The sequence below is a fragment of the Heloderma suspectum genome, chromosome 3, assembly GCF_057233095.1.
Source record: "Heloderma suspectum isolate Gila_16-S chromosome 3, 16-S_ref, whole genome shotgun sequence".
Taxonomy (NCBI): domain Eukaryota; kingdom Metazoa; phylum Chordata; class Lepidosauria; order Squamata; family Helodermatidae; genus Heloderma; species Heloderma suspectum.
Genome location: NC_139460.1, coordinates 55,721,305 through 55,735,418, shown reverse-complemented (window position 1 = coordinate 55,735,418; position 14,114 = coordinate 55,721,305). Strand labels below are relative to the sequence as shown.

The following is a 14,114-nucleotide window of genomic DNA, read 5'->3' as shown; positions in this document are numbered from 1 at the left end:
GTAGGTTTATATTAACCAATTCTGTGCCTTGTGAAATAAAATGATATATAAATTAGGTAAACAATGGGTACTTAGGAGTCAGGGGATGTGCAAAAGTAAGTGAACCCCTGGTTGCATGAGTTCAATTAAAGGGAATAATTAGAATCGGGTGTTTAAGTAATTAGGTAGATCTTCAGGGGTGAGTTTGGGAGGCCCCACCCTATAAAAGGATCAGAAACTTTGTGAGTTTGGTAGTTCCCATACAGTTGTGTGGAAACATGTCATGCCATGATCAAAAGACATCTCTGAGACCCTCAGAAATGCAATTATTGCTTCTCATCAGTCTAGAAAAGGTTACAAAACCATTTCTAAGGATTTGTGGCTCCACCAATTCTCTGTCAGACAGACAGTCTACAAATGGGAGAAGGTTCAAAACCACAGTCACTCTACGCAGGAGCGGTTGTCCTACCACAATCTCTCCAAGAACAAACCAGTACATCATCCAGGAAGTCAAAAAGAACCCCATGGTTACATCCAAGGATCTGCAGGCCACTCTTCCTTGGCTAATGTGAGTGTTCACGACTCAATGATCAGAAAAAAACTGAACAAGAATGGTGTTCATGGGAGGATAGCCAGGAGGAAACCACTGTTCTCTAAAAAGAACACTGCTGCCTGCTTGAAATTTCTGGACTTCTGGAACAAAATTCTCTAGACAAACAAGTCAAACATAGAGCTTTTTGGCCTCAATAAGAGACATTATGTTTGGCGAAAAACAAACACTGAGATCGAACAGAAGAACCTCGTCCCAACAGCCAAGCATGATGGTGGGAATGTGATGGTTTGGGCTTGCTTTGCTGTCTCAGGACCAGGACGGCTTGCCATCATTGACACAACTATGAATTCTGCAGTGTATCAGAAGATTCTAGAGGAGTATGTCAGATCCGTGAGCTGAAGCGGAACCAAAAGTGGGCCATGCAACATGACAATGATCCTAAACATACAAGCAGATCTACAGAAGAATGGCTGCTGCAGAAGAAATTCTGTGTTTTACAACGGCCTAGTCAAAGTCTCCCCTTCATGGATCACTGCCTTGTTGTGGCGAAGGGGCTTGCGTAACTCAGTGAAGCCATAAGCTATGCTGTGGAGGGCCACCCAAGATGGACAGGTCATTGTGGAGAGTTCTGACAAAATGTGGTCCACTGGAGAAGGAAATGGCAACCCACTCCAGTATTCTTGCCAAGAAAACCCCATGGAATGTATGACAAGGCTAAAAGAGATGACGCCGGAAGATGAGCCCCTCAGGTCGGAAGGTGTCCAATATACTACTGGGGAAGAGCAGAGGGAATTTCCAAGTAGCGCCAGAAAGACTGAAGCGGCTGGACCAAAGCCGAAAGGACACTCAGCTGTGGATGTGTCTGGTGGTGAAAAGAAAGTCCGATGCTGTAAAGAACAATATTGTTTAGGAACCTGGAATGTAAGATCAATGAATCAAGGTAAGCTGGAGGTGGTCAAACATGAGATGGCAAGATTGAACATCGACATCTTGGGAATCAGCGAACTAAAATGGACAAGCATGGGAGAATTTAATTCAGGTGACCATCATATCTACTAGTGTGGGCAAGAATCCCTTAGAAGAAATGGAGTAGCACTCATAGTCAACAAAAGGGTGGGAAAAGCAGTACTGGGGTACAATCTCAAAAACAATAGAATGATCTCAGTACGAATCCAAGGCAACCCATTCAACATCACAGTAGTTCAAGTCTATGCCCCAACCACTGATGCCGAAGAAGCTGAGGTTGATCGGTTCTATGAAGACCTACAACACCTTCTAGAACTAACACCAAAAAAAATGTCCTCTTCATCACAGGGGATTGGAATGCTAAAGAAGGAAGTCAAGAAATCACCAGGATAACAGGCAAGCATGGCCTTGGTGTACAAAATGAAGCAGGACAAAGGCTAATAGAGTTTTGCCAAGAGAACACGCTGATCATAGCAAACGCTCTTTCCAACAGCACAAGAGGCGACTCTACACGTGGACATCACCATATGGTCAATATCGAAATCAGATTGATTATGTACTTTGCAGCCAAAGATGGAGAAGCTCTATACAGTCAGTAAAAACAAGACCTGGAGCTGACTGTGGCTCAGATCATGAGCTTCTTGTTGCAAAATTTCGGCTTAAATTGAAGAACGTAGGGAAAACCACTAAACCATTCAGGTATGACCTCAATCATATCCCTTCTGAATATACAGTGGAGGTGAGGAATAGATTTCAGGGATTAGACCTGATAAACAGAGTGCCTGAGGAACTATGGACGGAGGTCCATAACATTGTTCAGGAGGCAGCAACTCAATCCATCCCAAAGAAAAAGAAATGCAAGAAAGCAAAGTGGCTGTCTGATGAGGTTTTACAAGTAGCTGAGGAAAGAAGGGAAGCAAAAAGTAAGGGAGAAAGGGGAAGATATACCCAACTGAATGCAGATTTCAAAAGAATAGCAAGGAGAGACAAGAAGGCCTTCTTAAATGAACAATGCAAAGAAATCAAAGAAACAAGAGAATGGCAAAGACTAGAGATCTCTTCAAGAAAACTGGAGACATCAAGGGAACGTTTTGTGCAAAGACGGGCATGATAAAGGACAATGACGGCAGGGACCTAACAGAAGCAGATGAGATTAAGAAGAGGTGGAAAGAATACACAGAAGAACTATACAGGAAAGATCTGAATGTCCCTGATAGCCATGATAGTGCGGTCACTGAACTTGAGCCGGACATCCTAGAGAGTGAAATCAAGTGGGCCTTAGGAAGCATTACTAACAACAAAGCTAGCGGAGATGACAGTATTCCAGCCGAGCTATTTAAGATCCTAAAAGATAATGCTGTTAAAGTGCTGCACTCAGTATGCCAACAAATTTGGAACACTCAACAATGGCCATAAGACTGGAAAAGGTCAGTTTACATTCCAATTCCAAAGAAGGGCAACGCCAAAGAGTGTTCAAAGTACCGTACAATTGTGCTCAGCAAGGTGATGCTCAAAATCCTACAAGCTAGGCTTCGGCAGTATGTGAACCGAGAACTACCGGAAGTACAAGCTGGGTTCCGAAGAGGCAGAGGAACTAGAGACCAAATCGCCAACATTCGCTGGATCATGGGGAAAGCAAGAGAATTCCAGAAAAAGTCTATTTCTGCTTCATTGACTACGCTAAAGCCTTTGATTGTGTGGATCACAACAAACTGTGGCAAATTCTTAAAGAGATGGGAGTACCAGACCACCTTACCTGTCTGCCGAGAAACCTGTACGAGGGTCAAGAAGCAACAGTAAGAACCGGACAACCAGTTGGTTCAAAATTGGGAAAGGAGTACGACAAGGCTGTATATTGTCACCCTGCTTATTTCATTTATATGCAGAGTACATCATGAGAAACGCCGGGTTGGATGAATCAGAGGTCAGAATTAAGATTGCTGGGAGAATTATCAACAACCTCAGATACGCAGACGATACCACCCTAATGGCAGAAAGTGAAAAAGATCTAAAGGGCCTCTTGTTGAGGGTGAAAGAGGAGAGTGCAAAAGCTGGTTTGAAACTCAACATTAAAAAAACTAAAATCATGGCATCTGGCCCCATCACTTCCTGGCATATAGAAGGGGAAGAAATGGAAGCAGTGACAGATTTTATCTTCTTGGGCTCCAAGATCACCGCAGACGGTGACTGTAGCCATGAAATTAAAAGATCCTTGCTCCTTGGGAGGAAAGCTATGGCACACCTAGACAGCACAGTAAGAAGCAGAGACATCACCGTGCCAACAAAGGTTCGTATAATCAAAGCTATGGTTTTCCCAGTAGCAACGTATGGCTGTGAGAGCTGGACTATAAGGAAGGCTGAGCGCCGAAGAATTGATGCTTTCGAACTGTGGTGCTGGAGAAGTCTCTTACAAGTCCCCTGGATTGCATGGAGGTCAAATCAGTCCATCCTAAAAGAAATCAACCCTGACTGCTCATTGGAAGGACAGATACTGAAGCTGAAACTCAAATATTTTGGCTACCTAATGCGAAGAGAAAACTCCCTGGAAAAGACCCTGATGCTGGGAAAGATTGAAGGCAAAAGGAGAAGGGGACGGCAGAGGATGAGATGGCTAGATAGCATCACCGATGCAATGAATATGGACTTGAGCACACTCCGGGAGAGAGCGCAGGACAGGAAGGCCTGGCGTGCTATGGTCCATGGGGCCACGAAGAGTCGGACATGACTGAATGACTGAACGACAACAAGTCAAAGTTTGGAGCTAAACGTCATTGAAATGTTATGGCAGGACCTGAAGCGAGCTGTTCATGCAAGGAAGCCCTCAAATGTCACTTCAAGCAGTTCTGTAAGGAAGAGTGGGCCAAAATAACTCAAAACCGATGTGAGAGACTGACCAACAGTTACAGGAAATGCTTACTTGAAGTCTTTGCTGCTCAAGTGGGTGCTATCACGTACTGAATCTAAAGGTGCACATACCTTTCACAGATGGATATTGAATGTTGAATCAGTTGTGGATAAATAAATGTTGAAAAAGCATCACGTTTGTGTGTCATTTGTTTAATCAGGCTACCTATTGTTCTTTATCTAGGATTATGGGGTTACATTAAATCTAATAACAGTTTAGGTTGGAAATATGTGACAGTCCTAAAGGATTCACAAACTTTTTCTCACCACTATAAGTATTGATTCCAGAAGTCTTAAATATATAGACAAATTGGCTCCAATGCAGGAAGTGCAATCTGGAAGAGGAAACACTTCTGCTGTACCAAGCAACCTGGTAACACATTCACAATCCACTGCATAATTCCATAGGGATTCCTCATCAACTGTCTGTGCATTAGTAAGTAAATGTTTATCCACAGTGTGCAGCTGTGTACATCAGCTTTTTGCTGCTCTTGTGTTTCTTTACAGCAAGACATCTCTATCCACACACTGAATGAAATTAGACCTAATTCTGGAGTATCTGGGTTTCACTAAAGTTGGTTAATCTTTCAAAAAATTGACTTTTTGTTAGCATACAGATGTCAAGTACTGGGACTCAAGTCAGCAGCACATCAACCATCATTATCTAACTCTCCTGTTGCTTTTGTTGAGTTCGATGTTGTGAGCTGCTATCATAACAACCACAGTAATGACATTTTGGTTGGCCTCATCTCCTGTCCACTCTACTAATCTGTAAGATGTGACTTTTGTTATTAATCATTTTATGTACTGTATTCTGCGTATCTGGTCAGCTTATGGGGGTTTCACTGGTGCATTCCTTTAGGTTATTTTTTTCCCCCTAAAGGGACATAAGGCATACTTATAATGAAAATGGGCAAATTTCTATATACCATTGGACCAGTTTGAAAGAGATTTGCTTAAATGAGTACCTGCATGTCATGTCACTCACCCCAAAACTATTTCTTCCTTTGGCTTAGATTTTTTAATCTTTTTGTTCCCACTTGTCCCACCTGGGGAAAATGCCCAATTTTCTTCATTCCAGCAGCCTTCATGATCAGAGTTGCCACCTTTTCCTGAGCTTCGTTTCCCTAGGAAAGATAGGAGGAAGGCAGAGAAAATAGTTTTGGCTTTTTGATTGAGATTGCTAGGAAAGCTTGGGACAGTAGGTTGGTAGGAAGGTGGCCAAGTAAATAAATTAGGAGTCTTATAGCATGCAGGCAGCTATGGTCAGACTTGCAAACTCCTGTAAATGAAATCATGATTTAGCATTACAACTCCTAAGCAATTCCTCATACATTTAAAAAATAGTGAAATTAAATTAATTATCCCCAAAGAATGCCACTTTCTTAAGGCAAAGATTCTGCAAAGAAAACAATCAGACTGAAACAAATAAATTTACCCATCTCGTTTGTTTTTGATCGTGCATACTTTCAACGTTACACATTTGAGACTTTATTTTAAATTTTACTAAGGTTGCGATCCTAAACCTACTTTCCCAAGAGTAAGTCTCATTGAACTCAATGGGACTTACTTCTGAGTAGACATGTGTAGGATAGCAATGTAAGTTTCCATTATATTCCCAAACATCAAATATAACAATGGAAATATTTATTTTTTTTAAAAAGATATACATCTTTTCACATCAAAGTCTCCAATGAAATTCATGTGAACAGATAAGGGGAAACTTAATGTACACCAAGGATAACACTATGACATATTGCTATACATGGATTGAGATGGTAAAATATGATCAGTTTAAGAGACTAAGCCCCAGTGTCTGTCACTTTATTATGTCTCAGCTGAACTGTCACAAAGATCTGTCCCATGTCTACATATTAGTTGATGGTAAGCAGGATCTGTTAAGGTTCTAGGCATAGTCTGAACGAACATGATTTGGCAACTGTACTGAAGCTAAACAGATCTGGGCTGGTAATGCCTGGATGGGAGAGTACCTGCAAATCCTATGTACACCACCTTGAATTCATGAAAGAAAGGCTGGATATAAATGTAATAAACCAATAAATGTTTTGGGGCTGTTTTAATGGTTTAATAATATGGGGTGCGATGCTGAGGCTCACAAAGCTTCATATAGCTGTCAGCTATGGCTGCCGTTCTTTCTTGTGTTGGTACTGGATGGAACAAATTCCAGCCCAAATGCTAATGCAGCAACAGCCATTGCCTGTATCAGAACAAACAACTTTCTTGTGTTCTTGGGATACTGCTGGGCCACAAAAAAGACTCTTTCTGAGAAGAGGGACTTGGGCATGAATGGAAAAGGAGACCTCCGAATATGACTTAGGGAACCGTTCCTTTTAAGGACCATTCATTAGCTGAGGCACCAGGAACACCAATGTACTAGCCACTACAGGATTACAAGGTATGCGTAGGGATCTATGAGAAATTTGTTTCAGTCTGTTTTAGACCAGAATTTACCAAGTTTGCACCTCCCGAACTTGAATATGTACTCGAATGCAATCTGAGGTCAAAGTCTGTATATTTCTTAGCTTGCAGTGTGATTATGGACAAAGGAAAAGTATGTTCCAAAATGTATACATTTGAAAATATGCATGAAAAAGTGCATATTTTTGAAAACTGCACAATTAATTCAAACATTTGCAAAAAAGTGCACCAAAAAACGCATAAATTTTTGTGCGAGAGGAAAAAACCTCACAACCTGATACAGCCATGAGTCAAGATGAGCTTTGAGGTGGAAAATGATTTTCACATCCCTCATATGCATGGCAGAACAGGACACCTCTGCCCAACATCAGGACTATATGATGACTTCAGCTGCTGTTGCAATGCCAATGCAGCTAAAAGAACATTCCCAGGGCTGGGATGCCTGATGTACCACTGTGCTGTCTGAAATTGTGTGTATATGCATGTAAGCATTGGGGGGGGGGGGGGGGAGAGAAGATTTTTTTTTTTTGAAAACAAGTCACACTAACTATGGGCAGTATCCAACCATGTCATTCCACTAGCCCAAATGATGTTGCACTAGTGGAAACTAGGTTTCAAATTATGTGCAAGAAGAGAATCCAACTAAAGTTACATTTGCACAAGTACAGTTACATAAGCCGTTTCACATTGTTTGCACAACTAATTGTGCAACGGCTTGCGCAACTGTAATGTGCAACGGCTTGCGCAACTGTAATGCGCAATGGCTTTCACAATTGCTTCAGTAGAACTCCACAAGTGTATTTGAATTTGTGGAATGACACCACTGGATACTACCCCATGTCTTTGATAGATGTGATTAAGGCTGTTTTCCTGGACAAAGTTACTATGGAGTAAGCTGCACAAGACAGTGGGGCTTACTTCAGAGTAAATATGCATAGGATTGTTCTACAGATATATCTGACGGCTGAATCTATAGTCAGTTCTGAACAGTAAAAGAGATTGACTAATTAGTTGCAGATTCTCTCTTCAAAACTGGTCTTTTCCTCTTCTACGTGTTTTTTTTTCCTTTGATTTGGAGCTGGCCATATTAAAAGTCACATACCTCTGTCAACATTGGCACGCAGGGATGTAAGCATGCCCTCTGACACCAGAGTTTTGTAAAGAGCCCCCTTGCAAGCTCTCTCTGATTTTCTTGAGCCACAAGTCTCTGCCTTTTTGTTGCAATCACTGTCCTCGACTTTGACCTGCTCTGGCAAACTTTGTGGTATGACGTCCTCCACTGGAGTTAGCGGTTCCGATTTGATATTTTCTGGTACCTCACATGGTAGCTCCTTGTTGTCTGTAACATTAAAAAAATCAGGAGGCTTTGATTCTTTGGTGGCCTCTTCCTTCAGTGCTCTTTTCTCTTTTGACTTCACTTTTTTCTTTGGTGACTTTGTGTCCATGATGTTCCCCTTCAACACTGAGGAAGGGCGGACTTTCTTACGGGGCACTTCTATGAGTCTCTCTGCCCCCCAGTCCCCTTTTGCAACTGCTTCAATAGTATAAATGACACTTTCAATGTCTGACTCAGAAGACTGCCTCTTTTTGCAAGCCTTCTTAGGAGTACATTTTTCAAGTGCTTGCCTATCCAGTTTATTTTTCTTCTTCTTCTTCTTTAGCTTTTCTGGCTTGCTTAATCCTAAGGTGCTGATATCAGCCATTGTCAGCTCTTGGGAATGGCATGCAGAATCCTTCGCAGTTGTGCTGTCATATCCAACTAATGGTGTGCTGTCCAGTGCAGGATCTGCAATGTGGCTGCATCTTGTCATCTCCAACTTGCCAGTCTTTGTCCTTTCATGTTCCTGGCCCTTCATCTTCTGAGGTTTTTCAATTTTTACTTTCATATTCTCTGGTTCTTCAACTTTTATTTGCTCCGGTGCTTCCAAGGCTTTGATAACCCTGGATGCTTCTAGTTTTCCCTTCCCATGTTCCATCACATTTACCTCCTCTGATGCAAGGCACATCTGAAACAAGGGTAAAATATTAATCCCACTTTCCTATTTAATATTAGAAAGGGCAATGTTTTGTAAAACTTTTACAAGAAAAAGCATCCTAATTTTTGACAAGTTCTGCATTCTATAGCCCATGGACTTGCAGCACTGTTACTAACAACTGCGCGAAGTGCATCCTATTAATAAAACAGGATAACCCTCATGCTCACTGCCTTGAGCTCTTTGGAAGGAGGGAAGGATGGATATATAGACAGACAGACAGACACACACACACACGCACGCACACACACATGCAATAAATAAATAAAGACAGATGGACACACGTCAAAGTAAATGTATACTAGATCAGACTGTTAGAGAGTTAATTAGTTGTGGACAGTGGCGTATGCGCTCTCTTGAACTACATTCTGTTCCAACATGATCCCAACCTATTTTCTTCACATTTTGTGTGAGGAAAACTGGTATTTATTTCAGTGTAGTCTGGATGGAGCTCTATGAGTTCTTGGGAAAATGGAAAAGACACCACAAATGTAACTCTTTCTTTAAATGTACCTAGTACTTGCACACTGGCTTTTCATGTTTCTTAGTGTATAAACTCTGGTGTCTATACACTGAGCAGATACTAAGCAGAAGCTATTCTTTTGGAACAGCTTCAGACTGCTGCATTTCAGTGCTCACCTAAATTACCATTTTGGTCCACAGAGATGTTAGTGCTGTGACAGTCCCAAAAAAGAAAATGAACCAAGTAAGTTCAGTAATGATTTTTATCGGTCTAAAGCTCAGCCACTCCCTATCTTATAAAGATCCCAACCTTTGTAAGGTTGGTGACCAGAGTTAAGAGTGGTGTGTTGATCTAGGCAGTTTCATAAGAAAAAATGGGACTGAAGTACCAGGGGAAGAATAAAAAGTGTGTGGATAATGGCAATGGGAAAAGGTTTAGTCGACCTGATATTCTCCCAATGTTGCCTATTGAGAAGAGGAAACATTAAGGATGTTTTTGTAATTACAGCAGTTTATAACACAATTAATTATTCGCACAGAATCTAGGCAGTTTCTCTCAAAATAGCACTTCTATGTGATGATATAACATTTTCCAAGCATTCAAGCTACAATATCTTGTCACTAGCTGAGTGAAGAACTGCATTTTCCCAGAGTCAGAATTGCTATTGCAAATTTTGCATACAATGTGGTTGCAAGAGTGTCATTGTCACCTATCAGACATTACACATTTAATCAAAACTAGCAAGCAGCAAAACGCCTTGTCCAGTATACCCTGGGGGTGGCTAAGCTTTGGCTAACTTTACCACTGAAGATATAATTTTTTTAGGGCGCAATCATATGCATGTTTAGATGGAGAAATGGCCTACAACTTTGCTGGCTGGGGAATGCTGGGAGTTGTAGGCCTTTTCTCCATCTAAACATGCATAGGATCACGCCCTTAATGTTTTATATATCCTGAAGTGGTTGTGCTCTCTTTCAGTATGCAACTAAAGAGCTAGATAAGTCATCCAGTGTTTTTCTCCCAACATGTGCAGTTCATTGCTGATAGTTAAGTAATCTTTATTTGATTTTTAAACAAATTTCCTTGCTGAAGTTGCTTGTTCAGCCTTGTGTTGTTTTTTTTTTTTAAAGAAGCGAACAGGAAAAAGTCTATGTGTACCCCATACCTATTGGGTAGTATCCAATGGTGTCCTTCTGTAGATATGCAGAAGGGACATACTGCTACTAGCACTGGATTGGCACTACAGTAGCACTGTAGATAAAGGGCACAATCCAATGCAGAGTTGTATGTGCTTAACACTGTTTCAATGGGCTGAAGTGCACGTATATTCATGTTGAACTGTGACAAAAAACTGTAACAAAAAGTGTTTGAAATCACAACACTTAAAGGAAGTACCTAATTAAAAAGTGGTGCTATTTTTGAGTGTGTGATGGTGCTATCTTTCGCATTTGAAAGCAATTTCTAAAAATCATGCTACCATGTTCTTTGTACTCAACTGAACAAGAAAGTAGATGTGAGAGAATCTTGCAAAGATACTATTCACTTTCAGTTAGCATCAATTCAATATAGAACTTAAGTGACATTTAGATATGTTTACATTTCCAGAGAAACCAAAATATTTATCTCCTATTTCCATTCATTTATCATTATCTAAATAATAGCAAAATGCTTGATGACTACAGATGGAGCATGTGTAATGTATTACACGGGCCCAATGAGAGTGCAGTTGATCCCGCCCATTAAGAACAAAGCCTCTTGTTCAGCATAGCCCCATCCAGAGTTCTTGGTCTCTCTAAAGTGTGATGGAATGCTGGGAATTGGTTTTTATATAGATGGATGATGTTGATAGGTGTAGAATGAGATTGCATGAATATCATGGGTTCCAGTTGGACAATGCTCATTACATTACTAGTGATAAGCAACATAACTTTTCCACTCATGTACTTGCCACTTTGTGAACTTTACCACTGAAGATATAAAACAAAACAAAAAAACATTAACAGAAATATTTTATATCCTCTGTGGTTGTGCACTACCCACTGTACTACTACATCCTGAAGTTAGCAGTTCTTAGCTTGCTGGTTTGATCATACAAAGACGGTATGCCTAATGGATAGACAAGGAAAATCTTGATTCTTGGCACCAACATGGTAATTTATGGTTCTATAAACAACAATGCTAATTATGACTGTACTACTGCTCTGTTTCCCAGGCCTTGGCAACCAGCATCATTCAGTTTCTCTTCCCTAAATGTACCAGTAGTAATTAAGCCACAGGATTTTAATACTACCTCTGCCAACTGAAACAATGCCGATGTCCCACACTGCTTTGTTAATTCAGAAGGACCTGAATGGGATGTACTTGATGAAATCTAAAGTAGAAATAAAGAAAGTAAGGAGTGGGGGAAGATAAAATCACGGTGCCACAGATAAAGTTATGCCTTCAAGCTTAACATAAATCATCAAAGGAAATTTCAAATTCCACAATTACATTTGGAAGAGCAATTCAAGTACAGGAGACCCAAACAAGTATGTATTATCTAATGAAATATTCTGTTAACTAGTATCCTGGAGAGCAGCAGAGAAATACTTTCAAATGTGGGATTCAATTTCTGGGGTAAACGTTAATGAATTGGGGCATCTCTAAGGAGACTACTAAAATACAGGACAAGTGATTCCTCTGGTGTCAACAGATACATTTCCATTGATTGATTAGCTTCAATATAAAAAAGCGATATCAGTTTACACTACTGGAAATCATGTCCACACTCTTTACCTTGCATGACAGTTTAAATTCTCTCTTTCGTACCTGAAGGGATAGTGGCAAAATGGAGAGTTAAGAGCTAACCTACAAGTGTGATTTTGTAACATGGAACTAGGTGTCTGGTGAAAAATTGTTGTGTTGCTGAGCAATAAGGTATGCCCTTGCCTAATTCATAGATTTACTAGACACCCTGCTCTTATAACGTATTGATGGTGAATGAATGCATATAGAAGGGGGAGAGGAATCATGGTGGCAGGCCCTGCCCCCAATCTATGAATCAGGCATTGGGAACTTCTGGCTAGCCAGCTTCTTCCCCAATTCAGTCCCCTCTCCTGGCAGCTGATCAATGAGAAGAGCTTTTCCTTGGTAAGCAGTGCAAAAGACTCCCTTTCTCAGTGCTCAGCATGGTAAAGCTCTTATCTCCAATCAGCTGTTGATTGGAGATAAGAGCTTTCCCTACAGGGGAATTGGTACAAATCAGATTTGGAATCAGGAACGTGATGAATGTGAGCACACATTTGACAATTTGCTAACATTTTTGGCGGACACATGCTCTTACTTTCAAACAGGGCATGCCTGCAAGTTTTGCAAGCAAATCCAAAATTCTCATACATCCCTAGTCTGCATTAATACCTAAATGGTAATAACAAAAATACACATTTTTTGACTGAAGAAGGGGATCTTACCTCAGCCAACTGGAATAGGGCTGACTTCCTACAATGTTTCACAGGTTCAAGACTCCCCAACTGTGAAGTAAGACATATAGATCTTAAACCATGGTTATTCTAAATGTCCTGGGATTTTAATGTGGGTTCTGGGATTCCAAAAGATACAAAGGCATCTGTGCAAATCATTCTATTACCTGAACTGGTTTCAAGGTTCAGCAGAAAGAAGAAAGGACATGCTCCCTATTAGCCAAATCATTTGTTTTAACTGAAAAAAATATACATCAGCCATTGGGTAAACAAAGACAAACATACTGAAATTACGGTGAAGAGTGTCATGCTGTATAAAGAATTGTGTATGACTGACAAGGCAACTTTTGTTCCTGGGCTAAAGGCTGTCCATTATGAATGACACATATACTTGATGGTATCATTCCTTTCACAAATATTCAGTATTATTCTCTGCTGCAGTGAAAGGCATAAAAAGAAAGGGAACATATGAAGAACACCCAGGCTGAACAGAAAAGCTGTCTGGGATGGCTGCCAAGAATCCCCAGGCATCCTGGGCTCCAGCACAATGAGCATCAACACACAAGGCTGTTGCGCTACTGGGTTTTTGTATGTTTACAGGTGCTGGGCAGTTTTTACTGCAGTCCGCAAATGATGGCTTACTTCTTGCAAAATGCAGTGATATTTCTCTCAGTGGGGAAATTGAAAGCATGGTAAAAAAGGGGGCAGGAGGATAATTTTTGCATAGAAAATCTGCCAAAGATGTCCTGAGGGACTGGTAGCTTTGTACTAATAAAAAGCATGGGTGCCAGTAGCTGAGATGAAGATTTAAGATACTATGTAGATGCTTGTGTGTTTCTCCCTTAAATGATCTAAATGTAATTACTCTCCTATGTTCAGAATGAAAACCAACTCTTCTCTGGTAGAGAAAGATGGGAGTTATTTTGCTGTCTGCTGCTACAAGTGTTTGGCCTGCCACAAGGGAATAGCTCTGGTGAAGAAGTTCAAGATCCTTCCTAGCACTTAAGTGCCTTCACGGCTCTCTCCAAACTCTCTAATCTGAGGGAAATTATTGTGTTCTTGTTCCACAGAGAATTAAGCTTAGCACAAAAGTAATGTTACATTACCATATAGCTCTTGAGTGCCAAACAGCATAGATTGCTGTGTACACTCACCATTCCTAGAGGAAAACCTCTTATCCTTTAAAATATATTATAAACCTCTAGTTTTAATTAGCAAATACACAGCTTCTGCTGCTTTTCATATTTTCAGACTAAGGTCCAAGGCACACGTTACTTTAAAGACATTGCATGGTATCTAAGAGGGGCTGTGCGTGTTCA

The 14,114-nt window shown here is 40.7% G+C and overlaps 1 protein-coding gene across 24 annotated transcripts in view; it reads right to left on the bottom strand.

Moving 5' to 3' along the window:
* The window catches only part of BBX (BBX high mobility group box domain containing), a 186,192-nt gene that overhangs the window by 31,453 nt on the left and 140,625 nt on the right, over window positions 1-14,114 (bottom strand). For all 24 annotated transcript variants that reach the window (XM_084843292.1, XM_084843293.1, XM_084843283.1 and 21 more), the window contains 4 exons: window positions 12,787-12,846; window positions 11,628-11,708; window positions 7,944-8,847; window positions 5,391-5,529 (listed from right to left, as the gene is read on the bottom strand). In XM_084843292.1, the coding sequence (XP_084699418.1) occupies window positions 5,391-5,529; window positions 7,944-8,847; window positions 11,628-11,708; window positions 12,787-12,846 (1,184 nt within the window). The remainder of the gene's footprint in view (window positions 1-5,390; window positions 5,530-7,943; window positions 8,848-11,627; window positions 11,709-12,786; window positions 12,847-14,114) is intronic.